The sequence below is a fragment of the Telmatherina bonti genome, assembly GCF_933228915.1.
Source record: "Telmatherina bonti genome assembly, chromosome: 4".
In the NCBI taxonomy this organism is placed as follows: domain Eukaryota; kingdom Metazoa; phylum Chordata; class Actinopteri; order Atheriniformes; family Telmatherinidae; genus Telmatherina; species Telmatherina bonti.
Genome location: NC_136622.1, coordinates 26,832,961 through 26,846,278, shown reverse-complemented (window position 1 = coordinate 26,846,278; position 13,318 = coordinate 26,832,961). Strand labels below are relative to the sequence as shown.

The 13,318-nt window shown below is 38.5% G+C and overlaps 1 protein-coding gene across 2 annotated transcripts; it reads right to left on the bottom strand.

Annotated features, from left to right (window-relative positions):
- Positions 1-1,039: 1,039 nt before the first annotated feature.
- LOC306754604 (embryonic polyadenylate-binding protein-like) lies at positions 1,040-13,006 on the bottom strand (the record flags this gene model as incomplete). 2 transcript variants are annotated; one of them, XM_079238622.1, is made up of 14 exons in its annotated part: positions 1,040-1,102; positions 1,848-1,978; positions 2,083-2,191; positions 3,489-3,625; positions 3,719-3,838; positions 3,923-4,013; positions 4,308-4,565; positions 5,800-5,895; positions 6,495-6,632; positions 8,903-8,997; positions 9,094-9,233; positions 10,703-10,818; positions 10,890-11,083; positions 12,814-13,006. In XM_079238622.1, 14 exons carry the CDS (start codon positions 13,004-13,006, stop codon positions 1,040-1,042), a joined length of 1,881 nt encoding a protein of 626 aa, XP_079094748.1. The 2 variants fall into 2 exon arrangements, with proteins under 2 accessions (XP_079094748.1, XP_079094749.1); XM_079238623.1 differs by having other exon boundaries at positions 3,923-4,010.
- Positions 13,007-13,318: the final 312 nt, after the last annotated feature.

Sequence of the window (13,318 nt, the reverse complement as noted above, 5' to 3'; positions counted from 1 at the left end):
GACTGTATCCAAACAATTTGCCAACATTATGAAAAGGATGCCTACAGAAATAAATGTACCATTAGGGTTCGTCTTCCAAATCTGCTTCAGTATTCTTTTGCATCATGTTACTTCCAGACATTTTATGTTATGCTTAGATTTTAGCTAGAGATTAGAAGTTCCAGATGACATCAGGCAGGTTTAGTCATTTTTTCTCCAAAAATACCAATGTACTGTTCAAAGCACATCTCCATCTTTAGCATTTATGTTGGTGAAGCCATCCACTTTGTGTGGATGTTAACTGACCTAGTTTTACTTAGGACAACTTTTTAAACTGTCTTCATTAGTTTGCTCATTTTTGTGGTCTTATGATCCAACCCTGTCATGCAAAGTGGCCCTGTAGTGGAAACCTATTTACAAGCTTTTTTCTTGCATATTCATGAATGAGGATGGTATTTTTGTTAACAAACCACTTTCGTGGATGTTAGTGAGTCATCCAATACGTTTCCACTCACTGGAGAATGAATAAATATATAATTGAACAAAATGTAATTACACAAGTTTGCCTTTGAAATAAATAGGAAAAGAAAATTATACAGCTGTAATTCATAGATTTACATAATAAAATGAAATTTTTTTAATAAAAATTTTCTAGAATATATTAAAATAAATCAAATCATGATACATTCTAAATATCACGAAAAAAGTATTGCATATGTCTGTTGAGGTAAAATACTATTTAAAAAAGGGGCATTTTTTAAAATAATTTTACGCATGAAAGGGTAAAGGACATTTCCATTTTACTTTTAACTTTAACTTTGGAGTGTACTAGCTGTTATTGCTGAAGCTCTTACAAAAAAAAAATCTGATTTCTTTTTACTGTTACATAAAATTTAGTAATAAAACTGAGTTAAAAAATATTCCAAGTTTTTCAAAAGCACAATCATTTACAAAGTTCAGTTGTTTCATCCCTGATTTTTTTTTTTTTTATTTAAAAAAAAAAAAAAAAAACTGCTGTAAACTTTTTTTTTTTTCCATTTGTTACTGACCTAAAAGGACTTCACTTCTTTGGAGAGCACTCCTTTGCCTGGTGAGCCTGCAGGACAGCAATGGCCTCGTCCACCTGAACAAAGCAGAGAAGAGACAAAAACATATAGACACCCCCTTAAAAAAAACAAAAAAATAAATAAATAAAAACAGTTTTTTGAATGATCCCAACATTAGCCTTAAACACAGAATAACTTTCACAAGTTAACTTTGACTTAAACTGTTCAAGGTTTTTAAAAGTACTAATTTCACAGCATACTGAAAAAAAAAAAAAAAAAAAAGTTAACCATGATTTGGCCAAATGCAGACTGAGGCTAACCTAAATCCAACTGCGGCTAATCTGGGTCTGAGAAATTTTATTTTGTATACCTTTGACTAAAACGATTGCCTAAATTCAGAAGTCCAGTTTAAATCAAACTCATATCTACAGCTTTCTTTATAAAAGTGCACCGAATGGTCCCAAAAAGTTCAAATTAATTCTATACTTGAGCCATATGTTAATAAAAAATATGATTTGTCTTGGGATTATTTGCAAGATTGTTTTATAGTAATATTCTTTGTAGAAATGTATATTCACCTCATCTAATACTGTGTTTTTGGAATCAAATGGAGCATTACAACTATTTTATATATGATCAAACTCCTGATTATACTAGAAGCCGGTGTTAAATTTCAGTCAGTTGTATGAAACATCCCTTACACAAAAGCAAGCTCCAAATCATAATGAAGGCTGCTAAAGACCTTCACAGTGTATGGTATAACACTATGTGCAACCTCACAAATCAACACAAATAAGAATGATGGGCTGAACAATAATATGCCTTAGAGTTCAGAGACTCTGGCGACTCAAGCATATGCAGCAGCTCTGAGTTGTCAATTTCCAACAGCATCCCAGTGATTTTTCCAGCCAGGTTTGGATGGAGGCCATGAATCAGCGGGTATAGTCGTTCCCCTGCACAACACAGGAGAGACAGGAGTGAAAACAAATAGAAAAAGGTTTCTTTAATATGCATGAAAATAAAAAAATAAATTTAAAAAAAAAAGCAGAAGCCACACCAAGAAGTTGTTTCTGATCCATGAGAGGAACTGCAGCCAGAATTGAAGCCGTGAGTGGCTCTGGGCCTGGAATGTGCACTGGTGGCTCCATCACGGGCACAGGAAGAACCTGAGTACATCAAGTTGAAGATACTAGTGCAATGTAGGGCTGCTCGATTATGACAAAAATTATAATCATGATTATTCTCACTGAGATTGAGATAGATTATTTAACACAGTTATCCACTATTTTTAAACAATGCTGCACGTCGTGGTGTTCGACGGTTGAGAGGAGATAAATAACATCGGTGACATTCGTGATGTTATCTAAGACACAAGGAAGAAGCATTGAACAGTCTTATTGAGGTGGGCAGGAATGATTTCCTGTAATGGTCCGTGTGACAGTGAAGCTGTCATAACGTCATTAAAACCAACTGTCATATAATAACCGTCTAATGCACGAGTCAGAGTTGTTTAATCCGCTTTTACCGCTTATATAGGAACTGTTTTACGTAGGTCTTGATGTACGTTTTATGCCAAACAACTGCTGTCAGGCTACAGTGCGTTTTTCTCATTCACCTGTAAAAACAGCTGATTTGAGCCAGCTGATTAAAGCGTTGCTATGGTAACACCCAGTAAAGGAGGGATATTACAGTGTTTAACTTGCCGAACTATGTATACAAAAGTAATGCAGCCAATTCTCACTGACAATGGTATAAACTATGTTGTAGTGAACTTCCACAACCTACTGCAGTTATTCTACATTGACCTGCAGCCGAAGTCGACTGAGACCGGCCGCCTGGGAGTGCTTTAGAACAGGGAAAGGCTCCGGCTGATCGTTCCTTACAGCTTTGAATTTCCCCTCAGGGATGAATAAAGTATCTTTGATTTGATAACTGCAGAACAATATGTGCCTTCAAGTCAGTCGCCAAAACACCAGAAAAGTCTAATATAACTCCAGTAAAAGTTGCTAGATTTGTCGCTAGTCACTTTTAACAATAAAAGTCACCAGATTTAGGGAGAAACTCGCCAAGTTGGCAACAGTATCTGAATGAAACCAAAGCGGCTGTGGGAGGAGTTTACAACACAGCGCTGCAATGCCAGGACAGCAGGAGAGGAAACTGCAAAGAGAATAATAGTCGCACCCTTTTATTTCTATGATGGTTGAAAACCCAGATCGTAATTGAGATTAAAATCCAATTAATCACCCAGCCCTAGTGCAATGAAAATTTTAATCAAACACATTTTTACTTAAAACTCAAAAATCTCAATTTCAAGCTGTAAGGAGTTTCTCCTCTTTTAGTGCTTTACATTTTCAAGTTTTTTTGTCATCATAATTGATTGAATTTTACCAGTTTCAAATAAGTCCATCTCAGAAAATTTCCCACAATAAGACATTACATACAGTATAGCACAGACTACAGTACCTGTGGCCTTCCCATAGGTGCAGCTATGGTACCAACATGCAGAGGGTTCCTCACAGCAGATGAATACTTGTACTGACCGCCTTTGAGAACAGCAGGCATGTCGGTGCGTCCTCCAAGAGTCTGTGTCCCAATGTTATCTGATGACAGATGTCATGTGTTAAATACAGCATCCACTAAAGGTGAACATTTTTAGCAGAATGGTGTTTGTGCTGCTGATATAGTTGAGGTACTTGTCTTTTGTGTGGAGGTTACAACACGTGGAGCCTGGGTGGAAGCCTGTCTGACTGTTGTAATGGTGGTCGAACCACGACGGGAAAGAGAACCACCAACAACTTGGGCCGAGTACGGGCCTAAAAACATGACATCAGCTATCCATTGTACTGTATATACACAGCACATTCACTTATATCCCAGTTTGGACAAAAGAAATTCACCGTGAGGTCTTGGTGGTTGTCCCGCCCAACGAGGCACTGCTCTCATGTTGCCAACAGCATTGTGGTTGTAGTACGAGCGAGTAGGAGGCTGCAAAAGTAGTATCTGTTTTAACTTCAAGGCATGCACATCAAACACAGTCATTTTAGGTGTTTAGGAGTGCAGATTGAGAGGAAATTTTGGCAATTAGCTGCAGACTAAAGTAAAACATGTTTCAATTACATGCAAATTTACTAATAGTACATTTTCATGTAGGTGGCCACATTAAGGTAGAAATACAGATTAAGTACTATAAGCACGTGCTAGTTGGGAAAAACAACACAATCGCCACTTTCACAAAAAAATAATCAAATTCATTTTCCCTCTACAACATTGTTCCAACAATACCTGCGGTACAGTCATGTAGTATCCAGACTGGTATGAATCAATGATCGGACTGGTCATGGTCCTCATAGTAGCAAGCCTCTGCATGTACTTGTTGGTAAGAATCGCTTTACGCTCCTCCCTCCGCTGAGCCAGAGCAACATACAGTGGCTTGGTAGCAACGATTCTCCCATTCATCTCAGTTACAGCTTTTGTTGCTTCCTCAGGTGAAGAGAAGCAGACAAATCCAAAGCCTTTGCTTTGGCCAGCATCAGTCATCACCTATGGTAAAAACACAAGACTAATGATGGCACTGAACCGACCAAAAGGAATCCAAGTCCAACCCAAAAATCAGAAAAAGACTGATTTGTCTTGTCAACTTCATTTCATTTGCCAATATTATGGCTGTCAATCATTCAAACTATTTTAATCGCAATTAATGAGTGTCATAAGTTAACTCGCAATCAATCTCTTCTTAACTTCAGATTTTCAAAGTCCATTCCGAAAAGTAACATTTTATTTCAATACTCCTATGAGCAGTTATGTACCTGCAGTTAAAAAGTTATATTCACTCAGTCATGGTTGAAAGATTTTGCACACACCCCCACACCACTTCAGACAGCTTCAGCTTTGCCTCAAACACTATAAACAGGAACAAACTGCTTTGTCAATTGTAGAATTATCAAACATTTCAGCTGGAAGCCATTAAGCATGGTTGGTCTTTAGAGAAAGCCGGGGGGGGGGGGGGGGGGGGGGGGTCTGAATTAGCTGTGTGCTGCACAACAGGTGGTATTTGAGACTCATACAGCAATGGTAATGGCAGTCACACAGACAAAAAAAGGACTAATTGTGTCCAGAAAACTATCTTGCAGAACTTTCAAGCTACACTGTCTGTGTAAAACACCCATGATGTGTCCATTTCTGCTTCAGAACCTCGTTTTTTCTGCATCACTTCCTGAAACTACAGAGATGCTGTGTGCTTAAAAAAAAAGCACTTAAAGGAATTTATGTTAACACATTAACTTTGACAGCCCTCATTAATACATGTACATTTTGTACTTTTCATACAACCCACTTCCGTGAATAAAGCGGGGATGACATTTAAATTACATCCAGCTGCAAGGATGTCATCATTCACCACAATATGTTATCACATATAATATCACACAACTCTAGAATAGGATCACTATTTTGTTCGCAAAATACACAAATCTTTAAAAACAGATTTTCCAAAAGGGAAAATTAGAGAGAAAAAAACTGTACTTTTCTTCAAATGAATCAAGGAAACATGGAGGAATTTTACTGAGTAAGGAGCGAGGGTGAAAGCCCACATTGGACACGTTGAACCCTCAGGACACCGTGTCCCTGAAATGTTGCACTTGGTTTTCAACGTCAGAGCATTTGATGAGTTAAATATTCATGACTCATTGCTGTATAAGACATGTCAGTGTCTCCTGTGGCCATGTCATTTAATCACAACAAAGCTGTTATTTGACAGAACCCATACAAACAATACCTTTGCACTCGTGATGGTGCCATAAGGAGCAAACTCCTTCCGGAGTCTTTCATCATCTATGTTATCGTCCAAGTTCTTCACGTACAGATTCACCCCCTGGAGTCAGAAAAAGTAAATGAAGTCTTTCAGTATAGAGATTAAAATGAACCCCTAGTTACAACAACTGTAGATGGCAGGGAAGAAAGTGTTTGGGGTGTTTTTATTTTTTTTTTTCATAACATTTCAGCACAACACAAAGCAAACTGCCTAAGAAAACAGAAGTGGGTTCAGGAAAATTCAGATGTACAGACTCGTGGAAATGAACAAGAGAACGGTATCATCAGAACCTGATCATTTGACTGATAACTGCTGAATTAAGAAAAAAAGTGTTTAATACTCAAAGACGCAAGTTAGAGAATAAATCTTCTACTTAAAATATGATCATACAAAATAAAGATAACTGAAGTCAGTGTCCACACACTGTGTGCAGTCACCTTCTAAGAGGGTCTCACTGCTGGCTTTATCCTGATTACAATATTGAAGTGATCACTTAGAAAAAGCATGTTTCTCAAGCAAAACCAATGTTTAAGTCAACCAATAAGTTTTCTGATAAATCCCTTCATGGTAAATGCTGCTGAACTTTTTAGCACTAAAATTAACTCAGGCCAACCCCTGAAAAAACAAGCAAATGAGAGACAACTACAAAAGGGCAACACCTGATAACGCTGGATGCGGTCTTGTTTGATCTGTTCAGATTTGCGCTTCAGCTCCCCCTGACGCTCCACACGCTTCTGAGCTCTCCCTACATAGAGGATCTTCCCATTGATCTCCTTCCCATTCATTTCATCAACAGCCTAGAAAACAAGAAAGAGGAATATCACCATGTTGTTTTTAAAGGGAAACATGACACACCTACTGTCACACAGCCTACCTTAAAAAATAAAGTTGCAATGCATCTGACTTGTGACTGGTAATCTCTGCATCACATACATTCAAACTTCTTGTCTCATTTCACTGACAGTAAGCGCACTTAGGAGTGTGCAGACGACATACACTATTCACAAAAAGTTAGGGATATTCAGCTTTTGGGTGAAATTTCACAACAAGCCTAAAATGCATTCAAACCTGTACAGGTGAACTTAATGTGATCTTCTCTAAGCTTTTAAATGCACATGTCCAACTGTTAAATGTTTCAATAAATTTTGCACAAGTTGCTGTTCTCTAACAAGGAGCTTAATGGCAAAAATCACAGCAGGTGTGTGATCCTTGAATTGACCAATAAATGTCCTGGTTCAATTACAGCTGGTGTTTAAACAGTTGTCCTCATCATGCTGTTCACATTTTGACATCATGAGACCAAGACGACACCTAACAATGGAACAACAGTCCCTCGCCATTGCGATGCTTCAAACAGGACGTTCTCAGACAGAAGTGGCCACTGAGCTTGGAGTGTCACAGAGTGTCATCAGCAGGTTGCAACAGAGATATGGAGAGACTGGAAGAGTCACAGAAAGGCCTAGAAGTGGACGTCCTTTGGCCACATCCCGTGCTGATGACCGCTACATTGTGAACACTGCCCTGAGAAACCGGATGATGAATGCCACTCAACTCCAGGCACGTTTAAGAGAGGTGAGAGGCACCCAAGTGTCACGTCAGACCATTCGAAACCGTTTACATCAGCGTGGTCTGCATGCTAGACGACCTGCACGGGTACCTGACCACACCACCAGGCATCATCGTCTTGCATGGGCCAGGGAGCATTTACGCTGGACGAGGAACCAGTGGGCCTCAGTGCTGTTCTCTGATGAAAGTCGATTCACACTGAGCAGAAATGATGGCCGGCAACGATGTTGGAGACGTCAGGGAGAGCGCTATGCATCAGCCACTGTTGTCACCAGGCGAGCTTTTGGTGGTGGCGGTGTTACAGTGTGGGCAGGGGTGTCCACTTGGTACAGAACTGCCCTACACTTTGTGAATGGTACAGTGACAAGCCCATACTACCTGAATAACCATTAATCCAGTGATTGTGTCCCTACATGAACAGCACAGGCCTAATTTCATCTTCATGGACGACAATGCTCCTGCTCATCGAGGCCGCATCATCAGGGAACGGCTGTTGGAGACTGGTGTACCTCAGATGGAATGGCCTGCACTCTCTCCAGACCTGAATCCCATTGAAAACCTGTGGGATCAGCTGAGCCGTCGTGTAGAGGCTCGAGACCCTGCACCCCAGAACCTCAATGACCTGAGGGCTGCCCTTCAAGAAGAGTGGGATGCCATGCCTCAGCAGGCAATAAGTTGCCTTGTGAACAGCATGAGACGTCGTTGTCAAGCTGTAATGATGCTCAAGGGCACATGACGAGATATTGAGACGTTCAAATTTTTTGTTGTGGTGTAACTACCCTTGTTGTTACCTTTTGTGTTGAATAAATTTTTTGAGATGAGGAAATCAGTCGTGCATCCTTCTACTTAAATGTCATACTTTTATGATATTATATCACTGTAGCATGAACATATTGCATTTTCCATAAATTTCACCTGAAAGCCAAATATCCCTAACTTTTTGTGAGTAGTGTAGAACAATTTGTAGACCACGCAGTCTTCACGCTTGGAAGTGTGCTAACCCTGAATTGAGACACAGCTATCAGGGATGCGCAACTCCGGTTCTTGAGGGCTGCAGTCCTGGAAGTGTTCAGAGTTCTTTTTAACTTTGAATGTTAAATCAAAGTGTTAGAAAGCATACTAGTGCAGAGTTTGACATTGAGGTCTTCACAACTCTGCTAATTAAGTCTGATCGGTTTCAGGTGCTTTGCAGCAGGGAAACTGAACACATGACGGACTGCAGCCTTCGAGGTCTGGAGTTGCCCACCCCTGGTCTATATGTTTCCTGTTTGCCAGTCATTTCTAAATTTAAATGAAGAAAAAAATAATGAATTTCTCAGCATTCAAGAAATTAAAAAAAAAAGTTTAAAAAAAAAAAAAATTAAAAAAAAAAAAAGGTAATTACTGGTTGTTTCTTTGCATATGCAATGTAGTGAAACCGTAATAAGAAACTAATGCTCCTGGCTTCAAAACAGTGTTATCAGACATGCAATAATAAGAACACAAACTTGGTACTACTTGCCTTCTGAGCATCATCATGGTGAGCAAAGTTGACAAAGCCAAACCCTCGTGAATGACCCTTCTCATCCTTCATCACCCGCACACTGAGGGTCCTCCCTGACGGCACCAAAAGAACCATCATGAACAAAGTTATTATAAACTGCTGCCCTAATCCAATCAGTCAACTTTTCGAGGAAAAGCAAACTTCATTACCAAAAGCAGAAAAGACTTCCTTGAGCTCCTCATCGGTATAGTCTTCCCCAAAGTTTTTGATGTAGACATTGGTAAACTTCATAGCTTTGGTGCCAAACTCCACTTCTCTTTCCTTGCGCGACTTGAAGTGGCCAACAAACCTGGGAAAAGAATCAAACAAAGCAAACAGAGGAACAACAATTTGAAGGATAAAAGAGAGGAAGTCACTTATGTTTTGTTGCTTTTTTTTTTTTTTTTTTTAAATAAAGTCACAGTCTGTTGTCTTTGGCTAAAGACATGTATTAACATTTAGAACAGGAGGGGTGCCCTTCAAAATGAGAATGGTCTTCTGTGATTTAACCAAATACATTGAGCTAAAAGTCAAGGCGGTCAGTTCCATGAAGGTGGTTCTGAATCACCAAGAGTTCACCACAGGTTTAAGTTGAGAATTACATTTTGTAGAAAAATGGACCATTATATCCCTGAAACCAATATTTCAATGTCACCATGCATAAGTACTGAAGCTATACCGATGTCTGACAGTCTCATTTCAAGCCGTTCACCAATGTTAAAGGAATTTCCAATTATAAGATTACTGACAAAAATTCATTTACATGACAACTTAAAACACAGTCAAATGGCATTTTATTGCCAAATTTAATAATAAAACATCTTTTCATCATCGGATTTATCCTAAAAAATATAATGCAAACTGTAGACTGCGCACCATGTTACCATGAGAACTGATTTCATCATTTCTACACTATAATGCAAAATCACGTAATGTTATCTGAGGCAAATACCCTTTGTAAAAATCAAGTTATGATTCAGCTGTGTGGAACTAAACTTAAAGGGGTCATTTTTTTATCTGACCACTTAACACAAGTAACATTTTTTTAATTGGTTCAACTCCTGCAATCACTGTAGAAGCATTGCTGCTTTTTAGCATAATGATTATTCTACTCACACTTAACTATTTTTACAACCCTGGCCTTTTTACAAGTGGTCGGGCTTCAAGTGCAATTTATGCAAAAGTGACCACTGATGCACAAATGTGCACTGAGTCTCAAATGAAAAGTTTAACTTAAAGAAAAATTAGAATTATTATGGTTGTATCAGTTTTCAGTGCATAAATGGTATTTATTCCTTCTTTTTGTCAAACCCAGTTAATGCTAATAAAGTCTGACTGTGTCAAACCAAACTTGTAGTACACTCCTAAGATTACAACATTAAGAAATAACACTCAACCCTACTTAAGAGGATTTAGTCTTTGTGGGACAACTGCTTTGCCCTAAAATTACAAAACACAAGGAAAACAAAACATAGACACAAATCCTACCTATTTGCTGACCTAAGCTGGTAGAACTGGCATTTTTCCCACAGGAAACAGTCTTTTGGGTTCACAGTGCCAGATTTAAACAGTTTACCACTCTTTCGACTGAGCAAGAAAACACAAAGAAGTCATCTGCAAAATATTCTGTGGCATCTTTAATAGTATTCAGTATTCACAAACAGTTTTAAATGGGTAACATTTATATATCCTGCTCTGCTCTATGCCTGAGCTGTTTTTTCAGATTTCATTTTGTTGCACGCTTTAAAATCTGAGGTTGCTAATGCAAAATCCACTCACACTTTCCTGTCATTCAGCAACATCCCATTCATTGTTTCAATGGCACGGTTTGCAGCTTCCTGAGTCTCAAAGTGAACAAAACCATAGCCTTTGGATCCTCTCTCATCACAGACAACCTTTAAAAAAAACAACTTATTTAACATATGCAAAACATGAACTTCATACAGTTTTGGCACAAAACACTTACCTTGCAGGACAAAATATTGCCAAAGGCAGAGAAGGTATCATACAGTGCCTTGTTGTCTATAGACTCATCCATGTTCTTGATGAAGATATTTCCCACGCCAGATTTCCTCAGTCCTGGATCACGCTGAGACCACATAATCCGAATTGGCCGACCTTTAATCACGTCATAGTTCATCGTATCCAGGGCACACTCCGCTGAAAGAAAGGTTTTATGAAGAAAAAAATAATGACGACTTGCAGATTAGAAATCTTTTAACACTTAAGGATTTCAGGTTAGTTCCAAACTTGTATTTTAGTAATCAAACATACCAATGAAATGCTACATTGGCTAAAATTTATTGATTTAATTTTGAAATAAACCATTATAACTAACCTTGTCTATATTTTACGGTATCATGTTTTACATCCATTTAAGTATTTTATTGTCATTATTTATGTGTTGACTGCTGTATAGTTAGTCTTCTTGACCAAGTCTCATTTATAAAAAATAAATAATAAAAAAGACCAGCTCAAGGGTTTCCTGGTTGAATAAAAACACTGCTTTGCTAAAACAAAAAAGGTCAAACACTAATATTTAGCTGGACTGCCTTTAGCTTTGATAACAGCACACACTCACTGTGGCACTGGTTCCATAAGCTTCTCCAATGTCACAAAATTCATTTCCCTCCAGTGTTGTATTTATTTTTCACTAGATTTTGTACTGACAATGAGAGAGGCCAACCACTGCACAAAGCTTTTCCCAACACGTCCCAAAGATCCTTGGTGAGGTTTAGCTCTGGACACTGTTGTGGCTAATCCATGTGTGAAAGTGATGTCTCATGCTCTCTGAACCACTGACCATTTGAGCTCTGAATCTTGGCATTGTCATCTAGCAATATGCTTGTGCCATTGGTGCAGGGTAAAAAATCCATTGATGGAATAACCTGGTCGTTCAGTATATTCAGAAAGTCAGCTGACCTCATCCTTTGGGTACATAATATTGCTGCAACCCTATATAGCACCGACCCCAAGGGCTGGCGCAGTAGGCACTAGGCATGATGGGTGGACCACTTCATCTGCCTCTCTTTTTACACTGATCAATTTGGATCCAGGTAAATGTGGAGTCAGAATAACCCCCCATTACTCCAGAATCTGATCTTTATGCGTCCTCGCAAATTTAAGCATTTTTCTACAGTTAGCCTCACTGAGTAGTGGTTTTCTTATGGCTATAGAGATGTCCAGCCCCAATCTCTTCAGTTCCCTTCACATTGTGCAAGTGAAAATACTCCGACTTCAACCATTAAACTTAGCCCTGAGTTCTGTTATTTCTTATTCTTCAATTCTTATTTCACACAATTTTAATGTGACTGCAGATTATGATCATTCAGGAGTTTTTTCTAACTACATTTCCTTCTTCAAGATGACGGTTCCCTACTATCTAGCAAGAGTTTAATAATGTATTGGACTGGTTCTGAATCCAATTTTAGTTGTTTCTGCAATCTCCTGATACTTTTTTTGCTTCTTTAACAGACCGACATCTCTTCCACAGCCATGGGATGTTTCTTTCCACACTTTAGTTTAGAAAATGAGAATCTACTCATTGCATCAATTAGGGTTTAACTTCTTCCAATGCAGCAATTATTAAGAGGCTTGTGCCTATTTGCTCAGTAAACATCCTTTTTTGTTTTGGTCAAGCGGTGTTAGTAAAAATGTGTTAGATGTTTGCACCTGTCAACAAGAGAATATCTCTACAATGTTCTTTTTAGTTTGGAATGTATAAAAACTATGACAGCTTTCAGTTATCTGGAAAGAAGCAAACATCAAGGTCAAATACCTACCCTCATTAGCCACCACATTAAAATGAAACACTACTCTGATTTATGTGGCCATAGGAAAGTTTGTTTACCCAAGTCATAAAATATGTATGTACAGACAGGGTGCTATACCATCAGCTGGTTGCTGGAAGTTTATGTAGGCGTAACCCAAAGACCTGCGGGTAATGATGTCACGGCATACTCGGATTGACATAATGGGTCCAGCAGGAGAAAATTTCTGGTAAAGCATGGCCTCTGTGACATCAGGGTGCAGGTCCCCAACATACAAAGAGGCGAGAGGATACGCTGGTCCACTGCTGTTCATCTTGTTCTAAGAGCTAGATCAAGAGGGGAAAAAATTAAAAGTCTTGATTTTCTGTACATTTTAGTTTATGTTTTTATTTTAGCTCATTTCTCCATTTCTTCAAATTGCCACATTGAAGTGTCAAATGTATGTATGCATGGATCTTAAGTTCAATCATATCTACCTGTTCTTCAAGTAAAAGCACAAATAAAATGAAAATGTAATTGCTTGATTTGCCTTCCGCTGATCTTTAGATCTTTATAACTATCCTAAAATATTTACACCAAGACAGCTTTTCATATATATATATATATATATATATATATATATATA